This window comes from Pelophylax lessonae (assembly GCF_965119305.1).
Source record: "Pelophylax lessonae genome assembly, chromosome: 10".
Taxonomy (NCBI): Eukaryota; Metazoa; Chordata; class Amphibia; order Anura; family Ranidae; genus Pelophylax; species Pelophylax lessonae.
Genome location: NC_138777.1, coordinates 111,564,028 through 111,580,256, shown reverse-complemented (window position 1 = coordinate 111,580,256; position 16,229 = coordinate 111,564,028). Strand labels below are relative to the sequence as shown.

Sequence of the window (16,229 nt, the reverse complement as noted above, 5' to 3'; positions counted from 1 at the left end):
ATGGCATATATACCGTGTGCCCCCCATGGGAAGGTGAGATAGCAGAGCTCAGTTTCCTCCCACACTCCAAAGACATGCTGGTAGTTTAATTGGCCCCAGTCTAAAAATTGCCCCTATTATGCATGTATGTGAGATAAGGACCTTAGATTGAAAGCTCCTTGAGAGCAGGCACTGATTCGAATGTACAACATGTAAAAACACTGTATACATTTGTAGACCACTTTAAGTGTAAAGGTTCCTTTGAAATGAAAAATAAATAAAAATATATATTACAACTTTCTTTTGGGGTTTAGTACTGCTTTAACCACTTGCCGACCGCCCCGCACAGATTTACTGTGGCAGGACGGCTCAGCTGCACACAATCACGTAGATCTACGCGATTATGTGCACGTGGATTCTGCGGTGCACGCGCGACGCCAAAGCCGCGCTCCCGCTGTGATTAGACACAGCGGGAGCGAGATCAATCGCCGCCGGCCTCCCGCGATCTTCGGCTAGAATGACAGAATAGCTGACTGCCTATGTAAACAAAGCAGGCGGGTCTTCTGTCAGAGAGGCAGGGAAAGATCGTGTGATTCAGCTAAGTTAGTAAACACAAAAGGGAACACGTTTAACCTCTTGATCACCCACGGTGTTAACTCCTTCCCTGCCAGTGTCATTTATACAGTAACAGTACATATTATTTAGCAATGATTACTGTATTAATATCACTGGTCCCCAAAAAATGTCAGTCAGGGGTCCGATCTGTCCGCCGCAATGTTGCAGTCCCAATAAAAATCGCTGATCGCCGCCATTTATATTGTAAATGCTATAACTTTTGTGCAAACCAATTAATATACGCTTTTGGGGATTTTTTTTTTTACCAAAAATATGTAGCAAAATACAAATTGGCCTAAAATGATAAAAAATTAGATTTTTTTAAATTTTTTATTGGGAATGTTTTATGGCAGAAAGTAAAAAATATTGTGTTTTTTCAAAATTGTTGCTCTTTTTTTGTTTATAGCGCAAAATGTAAAAACAGCAGAGGTGATCAAATACCGCCAAAAGAAAGGTCTATTTGTGGGCAAAAAGGACATCAATGTATTTGGGTACAGCGTCGCACGACTGCGCAATTGTCAGTTAAAGCAACACAGTGCCAAATCACAAAAAATGGCCTGGTCATTAAGGGGGGGTAAAACCTTCCGGAGTAAAACTAAAACAAAAAAATTAATATCATACACACGAGGAACATTTTTCCCATTGTGCTGCTGTGCCCTCCTTTTGCAAAAATCTTCCTCCACCACTGCTGCCGTAATCTTCTGGTGCTGCAGGGGTTAATAAAATCAAAGGTTTGAGACAGGTATCCATCATGTATGCCTGCCCTTTTCTGTCCAGTTTCTACATTCATAGAAGCCATTACTACAACCTCTATGAATGAAACACAATCTATGAATGGAGGATGGACAGAGGATTGATAGGTCTGCCTCCTCCATCCATAGCTTGTGTCTTGTTCATAGAAGTTGTTGTAGTACCAGCTTCTATTAATGGAGCAGATGGACAGAAAGGGCTGGCATAGTCGAGCACTCTTGATCACAGTTCCTTAGATCTTTTAACTCCCGCAACCAGGAAGATTAAGACAGGGGGGGGGGGGGGGACATCGAAGGAGGATGTTTTCAGTGGAAGGAGGACACAGCAGCACAAGGGACATACTTAGCTCTTTGAAGGTAAGTGATGTCCCTTGTGGTTTTTTTATTTTATTTTCAGTTTTAGGTAAACTTAAGGCCCGTACACACGTACCGATCGTCGGCATACAAACGTCGGCGGACGACCGATCTGCCGATTGTATGCTTGTTAGTATGGTGCCTCCGACAGCTGTCTGCGCACATTCTGCGGACAAGAGTCTTTCTTGCAAGCGTTTAAATTTTTGTCTGCGGACACCAGAACGGACGATTGTTCGCCAGTCAGTACAGAATTCTGCCGACAGACCGCAGATTTGCAAGACTGGGCATGCTCAGAAAAGAAAAAACACAGGGAAAGTTAACCATTACATGACATCACTGCTGTAGTCGGCGGACAAAATTCTTGGGCAGTCTTTGCACTTTTCAACAGACACCGACATCCCGGGGAGAAAAGACGAACGTTTGTATGCCGACGATCGGTACGTGTGTACGGGCCTTTAGGCTTCAACTCAAAACCATGACAATAGTATTGTATCACTGACTACACAGTATCGCTGGGTAAATGACATGGATTCTGATGAGAAAAGTTAAAATGTTATCACTATTCTACCAAGATGGTAATATGGTATCATTCTGAATCTAGTAATATAGCACTTTTCCCATGCTGTTACAGTTTTGGAGCCTATGAGGTTGATTTACTAAAACTGGAGAGTGCAAAATGTGGTGCAGCTGTGCATGGGAGCCAATCAGCTTCTAACATTAGGCTTTGACAAAACAACCGAAAGCTGATTGGTTTTTATCATTAAGCTTTGACAAAACACCTGGAAGCTGATTGGTTTTTATTATTAAGCTTTGACAAAACACCTAGAAGCTGATTGGTTTCTATCTTTAGGCTTTGACAAAACACCTAGAAGCTGATTGGTTTCTATGCAGAGCTGCACCAGATTCTGTACCCCCCCCCCCTATTTTAATAAATTAACCCCTGTGTCCCACGTCTACCAATGTCCACCAAAGGCCAAGGCTCTACCCACATGCTATAAATAGTAAATCTTATCAGTTAAGCCAAAGCAGCCCACTCTTGCTTTGGGCAAAATTGAGTGTAGATTTTAAAGAATTGGTTAGAGTAGTTAAAGAATAATGCCGGGCATGGTATAAACTTACATCCCAGGCTGAGCAGCCAAGCCTGATAATCATGAACACAGGAGGTTGGCCGCTCGGAATGGGCACCGCTCACAGAATGCTTTGCATTTTCTGAGCGAATGCAAACTATAAAGAGAATAACATCACTGCCACACCTTTCCACCTCTTCTATCAGGGAATGCTTTGCATTCATTTACAAAACGCAAAGTATTCTCCTTATGGCACCAATGCAGAGCGGACGATCTCCTGTGTTCAGAATGCATCCAGCCAGACACTCAGCACTGGACTTGGAAGCAAGTGGAAATAATTGGAGTAGCAGAGTCTAGTTCAATGACTTCTAGCTTCCAGCAGCATAAACCCCATCAGAATTTACCTAGGTCCAGGCTAGGCCAATGTAACTGTGTACAAATATACCAAGCCTGGAACTAATCTTTAAAGTTTGGTACACACTAGTAGAAAATCTGCCAGAAATTCCCGTCCGAGGTAAAAATCGCACGATTTTCGGCTAGTGTGTATACAACTTTCAGCAGCCGATGCCGACATTTTCAACGAAAAAAAAACAGAGGGACAAACACCAAAATTTTTTATCGCCCATCCCCAGACGACCAATTTTCATTTAATGTGTATGCAGTACGTCCTTGAAAAATCGGATACGAAAGACCATGCATGATCTGAAGTTGCTGACAACCCGGAAGTCTAGGAACAAATGTCCCAAAAAAAAAAAATAAAAAAAAAAAAAAATAATCGGACGAGAAATTTAATGAACATTTATGCACTGTCAACTAAAATCGGTTACGAACGCTGAGCAAGAGAGAGAAAAATCGGAGGATATTTCGTCCGATTTCCGTCAAGTGTGTACGGCCTTAAGCTGACCATACATTATACAATCTCCTTTAGATCTAAAGTCAACTATGTAGCGCAAGAGCCTGCCTAACTGGATACAATTTGAATAGATTGTTTACATTTGTCCTTATATTACATAGTTTCGGTAAATCTAAATAAGATTATACAATGGGGTTGTACTGTGTAGGGCCGTCCTAGTATAGTTACACTTAGGGGCATATTTATAAAGCAGTGAATGCGGCTTTGCCAATATATTTCCTGGTGGTGAATCACTGTCATTTAAAATGCATGCACCTGGAACATTCACCTGCAGTGAATTTCAGATTCACTATAAAAATATGCCATATTTATTTAGTATTAGGTATACAGTAGTTAGCAGGGCTAGGATTTTGCTTGTGTGGGTAGTTTGTGAAAGTTTTTTTTTTTTCACTGCAATGATGAAGCTTTATTAGCAAAATGTTGGGCTACATACCGTACTTATGGTTACTATCATTGTAGTTTGATAATAGACATTTCATGGTAGCATTGACCTGGTTTATGCAAAAAAAAAAAAAAAAAAAAGATTGTTCTATAAAGGCAACATAAATTAAAATGTAATTTCCATGACATGACTATGCTCCAGCACCTGAAATACCCATGTTCACGTTCAAAAGCAAAAAAAAAAACATAAAACTGACTGCATGGAATTATTCTAGGATGTCTAGGTCTCCTTCAGACGCTTTTCTTTAATCATACAATCCAAAACAAACTGCATTGCATTACACATAAAACGGCCAGACAGCACGTCTAGGTTTCACCGTCATTGGCTTACACTGGAAGCCCCTATAGAGCGGCTCTGGTGTGAATAGTCTGTGTATCCTGTAGAGTGCAGTGGAATACGATGTCACAATTCAAGGTAATAAAATGCATAACCAAAGAAATTAGCACTGGGAGTCCTGCTTGTATCAAATACAGTAACTAAACTACTAATTGGCTACAGCAGAAATTTGCATCATGTAAGGTAAGAAAAAAAAAAAAAGGCGCCCATACATGTTTGAATTTCGGTGGATTCTACTAAAATTCCAGCTGCGGATGGCACCGTTCTTTCAAGCCCTGAGTGGCTCTGCTGATTTAATGAACTTTTTTTGAAGGAGTCGGACAGAACATTTTTGGCCAAACAGTACCTGCATCCAATCAGACGCAGGCACTGCCTGGGTAGTCAGCAACCACTTCACACGCTACTGGCACACACAGTAAAAAAAATAAGAATATTCAGTGAAGTACAGCAGACAGATGCTATTAACCTGTCATCACTTCCATCACAAAATCATTAAAAAAAAAGGATTTATGCTTTATTAAAGGAAAGTGGGTGGAACCATGCAAACCATTCATATATGCCTCGGTGGCCAACTGCATCCACATCCACTGATTCAGAACACAGACAGAGCCTAATACTGCTATAGAGCCATTCATTCATAGCATACAGCTGTTTCTGGCTTATCGGCCCTCATCCATGCAAGACATGGAAACCAAATTCAGTGTAGCTTGAGGAGCAAGTCAGGTTATGAATAGAGAAGCCGAGATTTAACCCTTCCCAGCACCCAAACTTGAAGTCTGAACAATCCTGAGCGTCGCCATTCTTTATTAATATTCTGAGACAGGTAGCAGCTGTTCACACATATAGTGGTGTTTAGAACACTATGGTGTATTTATTATCACCAGGACACTGGTATATTATCTTGGTGAGACTTCCTTTCATATGACAGAATAGTCCAAGTACAAACTCTTACCAACAAACATCTTTTTATTCTACAAACATTGTTGCATTTATTTCATTCCTTTATTTATAAACAGGCAACATATCACTCATGAGTGACATGTATGGATCTAGGATACGCTATTGTAGTTTTCTGACTCTTCCTTCTTTAATCAAACATAACCTACTTATTAATAAAACAAAGAAAACAATGTTTATATAATCGAAAATCTATACTTAAACCCCAAACTTTGTCTTAGATTTGTATAGAGAGGTGAAGGGTTAGAACAAGCGTCAGGTTTATATTGATGTCCTTTGTCCTGGTTAGGGAGATTGGCTCTCTCTATTCGCCGTGATCACCAATGTCACCAGGGAGAAAAAGGGAAAGACAATTTTAGGCGTTGTCACCTCATAGGAAGAGGGGAAATTTTCCCATAGGGGCACTTGTTCATGTGACAACTGACTAAAGCTGGCCGTAAGCCCCGTACACACGTACCGAATGTCGGCCGAACGATCGGCCGTCTTTTGTCCGGTGCTGTCCTGTCGGCTGAAAAGTGCTAAAGACTGCACACGAATTTTGTCGGCCAACAACAGCCGACTGCAGAAGTGATGTCATGTGATGGTTGACTTTCCGTGTGTTTTTTCTTCTCTGAGCATGCCCAGTCTTTCCTAATCTGCTGTTTGTCGGCCGAATTCTGTACTGACTGGCAAACAATCGGCCGTTCTGGTGACGGCCAACAAAAATTTTAAAGTCTGCACGCCAGATTCTGTTCGGCCGAAAATTCGCTGTCGGTTGTCGGAAGCATCATACTAACAAGCCGACAATCGGCCGATCGTAGGGCGTCCGAATATTTACGGCCGACAATCGGCCGATCGGACGGCGGGCGAATATTTACGGCCGACAATCACTGCGTGTGTACTGGGCTTTACACTACACAATCTGACTCTACTATTTCCTCTAATGCCCCGTACACACGAGTCGATAGTTGGCCAATTTTCAGCCAACGTCCGATCGGCCGATTTTCGGCTTGTTAGTATTATGCTTTCGACAACCGACTCCGACTTTTCGGCCGAATAAAATCTGGTGTGCAGGCTCTAAAATTTTTGTTGGCCGTCACCACAACGGCCGATTTTCCGTCAGTCAGTACAGATTTCGGCAGACAAAAATCTGATGAGCAAGACTGGGCATGCTCAGAGAAGAAAAAACAAACGGAAAGTAAACCAGCACATGACATCACTTCTGAAGTAGATTTTTGTTGGCCGAGAAAATTTGTGTGCAGTCTAGAGCACATTTCAACCAACACAACAACACTGGACAAAAGTCGGCCGATCGGTCGGCCGATAATCGTTGCGTGTGTACGAGGCATAAGTTCCGTTCAAATATAGGCGTTTCGGATTGTGGGCAGAATTGTCGCGGTTCTGCCCACGATTCCGAACCGTTGCAAGTCGCAGGATGCCAAAGTGATTCCCGTGACTTGCATATAGGCGTTTCGGCGTTTGGGGTACCATTGCACGTCACAGGAATCGCTTTGGCATCCCACAACTTGCAATGGTTCGGAAACACGGCAATTCTGCCCACGATCCGAAATGCCTATATGTGAATGGAGCCTTGGATTCACCATCAACTTGGTAGTACAGGGGTCGGCCTGATCTGCAGCAAATTATTTAGATAGACATTACATAGATTTGCCAGATCTGAAGCATATTGTCCAATTATATAGTGTATGGTCAACTTAAGAGGGGATTTCCCTCACTTCCTGTTGAGTCTGCAGGACAGGAAGTGAAATTAAATCTCCCTAATGAGACACAGGTGGCAGAAGTTTAATAAAATGACAGCGGTTTTAACCATCCTTTGCTCTATCAAAGAAAGAAAAACAGTTTTGGCTTCAGATACACTTTAATTACCTTTACATATATTTTCTATATATCATGTGTCTGCTACATTAATAAAATATCAAATGGCAATGGCAGGGATACCTTTCAAATTCTCGGAAACATCAGCGTCCCTCTAATGTCTTATCAACACTGACCACACATTACAGCAACATTAAACCCAAACATGTAGTATTTTGCAGCTTAGCGATTCCTAAACAAGGGGATAACATTTGTTTTATTTTTAGCCTTTAAATTCACTCGGTGATCTGGCCAATAAACACACTTCCTGTCTTACCCCTTGTTCACGTTGAATGCGGCTTTGAAATCCTACGACTTCATCTGAAATTGCACAATTTAAAAGCCGCATATCAGTGCAATTTCAGGTGGGACTTAAAGACATTGGTGCGGCTTTATGCACAGACGTCTATTAAAGTCGCATCCGAAATCGCCTAAAGAAATGCAGGAACTACTTTTTCAAATCGGTGCGGCACTGCAAAGTTGGCGTCACACCGATTTGAGCATTGCCGTTGTCGACAATAGTGTGCGATTCGTGAAACGATTGGACCTGTCAAATCGCATGACTAGTCACTCACGTGGGAAGGAGCAGAGGAGACGCCTTTGGAAAATCTGAGGAGAGGGTAGTACTACATGCATTAGCAGATTTAGATAGACTTGGTTAACAAATTAAAGCAGAACTCCAGCTAACAGTTAATAAGCAGGTACAGCAATTGTTCCCACCACCTCTTTTTGGGTTCAAAGTTTTATGTCCATGAATAAAAGCTGACCATTGTAAGCACCCTGTCAGCGCTGGTTCACATGTGCGATGACAGACATTGCATGTGATTTTCAGTGCACTGCTCTGCAAATCACATGCGATCTCTGTGTGATGCAAATTCAACCATACAGGTTGCATGGCTGAATTTGCATCGCATTCGGACACAACTCGCACATGACCCTTTTTTGGGTCCGCACCAGAATCGGATCGCATGGGTGTTCACACCTATGCGATCCGATTCATGTCCGACAGTTCATGTCTGACAGTTCGAACTGTGATATGCGAACGGATCTGAGGGTGTTGTTAACTTTGTATTGATACCCCAGCGATTCACATATGGCAGTGTGAACTGCCTGCGAGTTGAATGCGATGCGGGAACCCGCAGTGGATTTGCATCGCATATATGGGAATCGGGACTCAGTGTTAAATTGTTTGTCTCAACTTTCTAACTGCCACTTTTGCCAGACAGTTTGTGTTATTCAGGGAAGTTGAAAAATAACAGACATCAGGTTGAAAGAAAGAAACTATTGTAGCCAAAACATTTATGACTTTGTAAGCTGCAACATATTACATTGTAATTAATAATGCTTTATAAAAAAAAAAAAAGTGGCACGCAGAGTATTGGTAGGTGAATAGGAAAATATAAATCTATTTCAATCTTAAACTGACCATACACTAGCCGAAATAATCGGGCAAACTCATTTTTGAAAAATGAAAAACCGGCCATGAGAGCAGACGATCGTGCCATCATGTAATGACCGAATTTCCAACAAAAAAAAAATCGTTCAATGGACATAAATGAATCCGTTTTTCGTTCAGTTAGTCACATAAACCTAGTGCAAACAGGTCGGCCGAGAAACACATTAACCTTTCAATTTATCGTTCGGCAGATTTTCAAAACGGTTCCTTCGATTTTTCGGCTCTGAAAAGTTAAAAACGATTTTCTATTTGTGCATTTTAACTGGACGAAAAACGAACGATCGGACCAAATGACAGATTTTTTGGCCAGCATTACGGTCCACCTACCGACTCTCAGATGTGCGCCCCTTTCTGATTTATTTTTACTATACGTTCCCTTGTGAGGATCTGTGGTCAGCTGCTGGAAGAGGAAACGCTATCCACAAGATTTCACGCTGGGTCGCCAAGTTCCCCATTACTGATGAGGGACATAGGGACTTCGGATGGCTTTAAAAACGAAAACAGATCTCAATATTGGACTATGTAACAGACTCAATTCACAAAGTCATACACAAGAAGAAGCATCTTTATTTTCAGCCATGTGACCGAGATTTTCAAATCTCATTGGACACAACTGAAAATAACTGTCACTTTTTTGGGGGAAACTACATTTAGAGTGTGTATCTGTGTTTTGTCTATTTAATAGCAATGTTTGTAAACATTGGCCAGGCAAAGTTTGCAGCAGATCCTGGTCAGGCCAGGTGTGATGGGGATGTACCGGATGGGAAGGGAGGATCTGTTTATTGGGATGCAGACTATCTCCAGCCCACGTGTCTGGATGGAGCCGCAGCACTGGAAGAATACGGTGCGATCCTCCCCCCACCGATCTTCATCGAATCCCAGCACCCATCACCCTCCGTATCTCTTACCTTTCACCGATCGTGGCTTGGCCTGCTTCCTCCTGGACATGTCCCCGACCGATCACCACTCTCCCCACTTCGGATGAAGTCTGTGCTCGGCTCCCTGCAAAAAAAACTCTTCCCCCTTCCTTTGGCTTATTGTGCTAAAGTTCCTATTGTGTGGGATTGGGACTCCCTTGGGTGCAGAGGGGGGTTGGGAGAGGAGGGAGGAGCACCGGTGCCCCCCCACTCCAAGCCCTAGGGGTAGTCACACCAGCGCTGCAGGAAAAATTTGGATAAATGCCGAAGCCTGGGGGAGGGGTGCTAATTCAATTAGTCCATTTACTGACTAGTGGCTGCGTTTTGTCTGAGCCCCGATCTCTATGCCGGAGAGGGAGGGTACAAGGCCACGGGGATCGGGGTGTCAGGAGGGGGGGACTGGTGATCGGAGTGCCAAAAATGGGGGGGGGGGGGGACTGGTGATCGGGGTGCTGAAATCTGCGGTACAGGCGATCGGGCGCCCAGACCGGGGGGACTGGTGATCGGTGTGCCTCAAATGTGTGTGGGGTATTAATTGGGGTGTGGAGTCCGGCAGTACTAGTGATCGGGGTGCTGAAACTGGGGGCACTGCTGATCGGGATACCAAGCTCGGCGGTACAAGTGATCAGGGTTCTATAACCGGGGGCACTACTAAATCAGCATGCCCAGCCTGGCGGTACTGGGGATCGGGGTCCTATAACTGGGGGCACGGGTGATCGGGGTGCAATAACTGGGGGCACGGGTGATCGGGGTGCTATAAGCGGCGGTACTGCTGATCGGGGTGCTATAGCCGGGGGCTCTACTGGTAATCGGGGGTCCTATACCCGGTGGTACTGGTAATCGGGGGTCCTATACCCGGTGGTACTGGTAATCGGGGGTCCTATAACCGGCAGGACTGCTGATCGGGGTGCTATAGCCGGGGGCACTACTGAATCAGGATGTCAAGCCCGGCGGTACTGGTGATCGGGGGTCCTATAACAGTCGGGATTGGTAATAGGGGGTCCTTTAACCGGCGGGACTGGTGATCGGGGTGCTTTACCGGCGGGACTGGGGATCGGGGTCCTATAACCGGCGGGTCTGGTAATCGGGGTGCTTTTACCGGCGGGACTGGGGATCGGGGGTCCTATAACCAGCGGGACCGGTAATCGGGGTCCTATAACTGGCGGTACTGGGGATCGGGGGTCCTATAACTGGCGGTACTGGGGATCGGGGGTCCTATAACCGGCGGGACTGGTGATCGGGGTGCTTTTACCGGCGGGACTGGGGATCGGGGTCCTATAACTGGCGGGACTGGGGATCGGGGTCCTATACCCGGTGGTACTGGTGATCGGGGTCCTATAACTGGCGGGACTGGGGATCGGGGTACTATAACTGGCGGGACTGGGGATCGGGGGTCCTATACCCGGTGGTACTGGTGATCGGGGTCCTATGACTGGGGATCGGGGTACTATAACTGGCGGGACTGGGGATCGGGGTACTATAACTGGCGGGACTGGGGATCGGGGTCCTATACCCGGTGGTACTGGTGATCGGGGTCCTATAACCGGCAGGACTGGTGATCGGGGGTCCTATACCCGGTGGTGCTGGGGATCGGGGGTCCTATAACCGGCGGGACTGGTGATCACTATGGCACAAAGGATGCGGCTTTAATTCGGGAGGCTGTGGGTAACCCTGTAATACTTGTGATAATACTGTGGTGGGGCCCCTTGGGTTAATACTGTAGTGGGGCCCCTGGTGATCCTCCAGCAAAGTAATATGTATAAGGATGGTACTGCTCTCCGGTGTATGGCAGCGCTATGGGTATACCGCCGTAGGGAAGGATGCTATTAGTACCCCCCTGGTGTTCTCCTCGTCCTATGTGTCCGGTGTAGCCCCGGTGGGGAAGGAGCGATCAGTGTCCGATGCACGGTTGTCCGGCGCCGCTAGCTGCCCCCATGCGCCGCGGTAAGCCCGCCGCAGCCGCCCCGCTTCCCTATCTCATGCCGCACGTCCGGCTGGCTGCTCTTTGTCCCGGCTCTCTCCCCTCCTGCTCTCGCTGCTGCTGCTGCTGGGGCTGCACTGCAGACACACATAATAAAGCCAGGCTGGGCTGGGGATGGAGCGGAGTCCCAGCAGGGGGATGTGAGGAGTGGAGTCCCGGCGGGGGAGCGCTCTGATCCCGCAGGGAGCCCCCGCACAGCCTGGGCTCAATCAGACAGTGAGAGACAACAGCACCGAGCCCTGGACAGCGCTGGAAATACAGGCTGAAGGAGGGACGAGGCGGAGTTGTGGGGGAGGAGAGAGGGCAAAACACTGGGGGTGATCGGGGAGAGGAAGGGGCACCGGAGGAATGTGAATGGGGGGGGGGGATGGAAGTCCAGGATGAGGAGCCGGGATCACTGAGGATGAAATGTTCCGAATGGCAGACAAGTTCCGCTCACAAGAGGAGAGATGTGTGGGAGAACACAAAGAACGGCCACACCGCCGATCGCTGCTTGTGGAGGGAGGAATATACATTATATACACGTTACATTCTACATTAGTGACATTCCATCATCACTACTGCATTTCTGCTACTACATCCAATGCACACATCAATGAGTGCCACAAATGTCAGTGCAAGGTGTACCCCCTTACCACTGACTGCTACCTGCCTGGTACACCACTGACAGCTACCTGCATCACTGACAGCTACCTACACCACTGACAGCTACCTACACCACTGACAGCTACCTACACCACTGACAGCTACCTACACCACTGATCGCTACCTACACCACTGATCGCTACCTACACCACTGACAGCTACCTACACCACTGACCGCTACCTACACCACTGATCGCTACCTACACCACTGACAGCTACCTACACCACTGACAGCTACCTACACCACTGACAGCTACCTGCCCTGGTACACCACTGACAACTACCTACATCACTGACAGCTACCTACACCACTGACAGCTACCTGCCCTGGTACACCACTGACAACTACCTACACCACTGACAGCTACCTACACCACTGATCGCTACCTACACCACTGATCGCTACCTACACCACTGATCGCTACCTACACCACTGATCGCTACCTACACCACTGACAGCTACCTACACCACTGATCGCTACCTACACCACTGATCGCTACCTACACCACTGATCGCTACCTACACCACTGATCGCTACCTACACCACTGACAGCTACCTACACCACTGATAGCTACCTACACCACTGTTTACTACCTGCCCAGGTACACCACAGACAGCTACGTACACCACAGACAGCTACATACACCACTGACAGCGACCTGCCCGGGTACACCACTGACATTGACCTGCCTGTGTACACCACTGACAGCGACCTGCCCGGGTGCACCACTGCCAGCTACCTGCCTGGGTACACCACTGACAGCGACCTGCCCACGGTACACCACTGACAGCTACCTGCCCGGGTACACCACTGATAGCTACCTGCCCAGGTGCACCACTGACAGCTACCTGCCCACGGTACACCACTGACAGCTACCTGCCCACGGTACACCACTGACAGCTACCTGGCCGGGTGCACCACTGACAGCTACCTGCCCACGGTACACCACTGACAGCTACCTGCCCAGGTACACCACAGACAGCTACCTGTCCAGGGTAAACCACTGACAGCTACCTGTCCAGGGTAAACCACTGAGAGCTACCGGTCCAGGGTACACCACTGACAGCTACCTGTCCAGGGTACACCACTGACAGCTACCTGCTCAGGTGTGAATGGTATACACCACAAGCTGCCCCGGTATGAATGGAACACTGCACAGACAGCTGCTTGCCCAGGTATGAATGACACACACCAAACTTAACTACCTAGGTATGAATGCTACACACCACTGACAGCTACCTACCCACATATAACCTGAATACATTAACTGATAGCTAGCTGTCCACGTATGAAATGTATACACTAACTGACAGGTACTGGCCCAGGTGTGAATTGTATACACTAACTGACAGGTACATGCCCAGGTATGAATTGTATACACTAACTGACAGGTACATGCCCAGGTGTGAATTGTATACACTAACTGACAGGTACATGCCCAGGTATGAATTGTATACACTAACTGACAGGTACATGCCCAGGTATGAATTGTATACACTAACTGACAGGTACTGGCCCAGGTATGAATTGTATACACTAACTGACAGGTACTGGCCCAGGTATGAATTGTATACACTAACTGACAGGTACATGCCCAGGTATGAATTGTATACACTAACTGACAGGTACTGGCCCAGGTGTGAATTGTATACACTAACTGACAGGTACCTGCCCAGGTGTGAATTGTATACACTAACTGACAGGTACCTGCCCAGGTATGAATTGTATACACTAACTGACAGGTACTGGCCCAGGTGTGAATTGTATACACTAACTGACAGGTACTGGCCCAGGTGTGAATTGTATACACTAACTGACAGGTACCGGCCCAGGTGTGAATTGTATACACTAACTGACAGGTACATGCCCAGGTGTGAATTGTATACACTAACGGACAGGTACATGCCCAGGTGTGAATTGTATACACTAATAGTTACGTGCCCAGGTATGAATTGTATACACTAAATAAAATAGCTACCTGCCCAGGTAGGAATTATATACTCTAACTGACAGCTACCTGCCCAGGTATAAATTGCATACACTAACTGAGAGCTACCTGCCCATGTATAAATGGTATACACTAACTAACTGACAGTTACCTACCTGCCCAGGTATGAATGGCACACACCACTGACAGCCACCTGCACAGGTATGAATGAAATTCATCACAGATAGCTGCCTGCCCAGGTATGAATGGCACATACCACTGACAGCTACCTTCCCAGGTATGAATGGCACACACTGCTGACAGCCATCTGCCCAGGTATGAATGGCAAACACCACTGAAAGCTCCCTGCTAAAGTGTGAATGGTACACATTACTGACAACTACCTGCCTATGTATGTATGGAACAAAGCAAAAGACACCTGCCCATGTATAAATGGGTATGAATTGTATACACTAACAGCCACCTGCCCAGGTATGAATTACAGTATATACTCTAACTGACAGCTACCTGCCCAGGTATGCATTGTATACACTAACAGCCACCTGCCCAGGTATGAATTATATACTCTAACTGACAGTTACCTGTCCGGGTATGAATTGTATACACTAACTGACAGCTACTTGACCAGGTATGAATTGCACACACTGACAGCTACCTGCCTAGGTATAAATTGTATACACTAACTGACTGAGAGCTACCTACCTGCACAGGTATAAATGGCACACACCACTGACCGCTACCTGCCCAGGTATAAATAGTATACACTAACTAACTGATAGCTACCTACCTGCCCAGGTATGAATGGCACACACCACTGACAGCTACCTGCACAGGTATGAATGAAATGCACCACAGATATCTGCCTGCCCAGGTATGAATGGCACACACCACTGACAGCTACCTGCACAGGTATGAATGAAATGCACCACAGATATCTGCCTGCCCAGGTATGAATGTCACATACCACTGACAGCTACCTTCCCAGGTATTAATGGCACACACTGCTGACAGCCATCTGCCCATGTATGAATGGCAAACACAACTGAAAGCTAAAGTATGAACGGTACACATCACTGACATCTACCTGCCTATGTATGTATGTATGTATGTATGGAATAAAGCAAAATACACCTGCCCATGTATAAATGGCACACACTCTTGACAGATACATGGTCGGGTGCAAATGCTACACACCACCAACAACTTACTGCCCAGGTTTGAATGTCACACACCATTGACAGCTGTTTTCTGAAATACACATCCACAGACAGCTACCTGCCCAGGTATGAATGGACACTGAAAGTTACCTGCTCAGGTGTGAATAGTAAACACCACTGAAAGATTCATGCTTAGGTATAAATGCCACATACCACTGACAGCTACCTGCCCAGATGTGAATGGTACACACTAGGGCTGCGCATCTTCACTTACCTCACGATTCGATTCGATTACGATTATTAGGGTTGCGATTCGATACGATTCGATTCCGCGATGCATCACAATTACTATGGGGACCCTTTTCTAAAGGGGGATCTATGGGGACCCTGCTCTAAAGGGGGATCTATGGGGACCCTTCTCTAAAGGGGGATCTATGGGGACCCTTCTCTAAAGGGGGATCTATGGGGACCCTGCTCTAAAGGAGGATCTATGGGGAGCCTGGGCCTGCCCTAAAGGGGATCCAGGGGAACTGAGCTCTAAAGGGGGATCTATGGGGACCCTGCTTTAAAGGGGGATCTATGGAATAGATCCCCTTTAGTGCAGGCAGGTCTCCCGTAGATCCCCCTTTAGTGCAGGCAAGGGCAGGTCTCCCGTAGATCCCCCTTTAGTGCAGGGAAGGGCAGGTCCCCCCATAGATCCCCTTTAGTGCAGGCCAGGGCAGGTCCCCCATAGATCCCCATTTAGTGCAGGCCCCCCCTTTAGCGCAGGCAGGTCCCCCCATAGATCCCATTCCCCTTTAGAGCAGGCCAGGGTCCCCTACCAATAGAGCCCCCTTGGAGCAGGCCAGGGTCCCCC

General features: G+C 46.6%; 1 protein-coding gene across 1 annotated transcript in view; it reads right to left on the bottom strand.

Moving 5' to 3' along the window:
- ZNF423 (zinc finger protein 423) overlaps positions 1 to 9,718 on the bottom strand; it is a 394,330-nt gene extending 384,612 nt beyond the window's left edge. The window contains exon 1 of the mRNA XM_082271171.1: positions 9,631 to 9,718. Within this exon, the coding sequence (XP_082127297.1) occupies positions 9,631 to 9,670 (40 nt within the window). The 5' untranslated portion in view covers positions 9,671 to 9,718. The remainder of the gene's footprint in view (positions 1 to 9,630) is intronic.
- Positions 9,719 to 16,229: the final 6,511 nt, after the last annotated feature.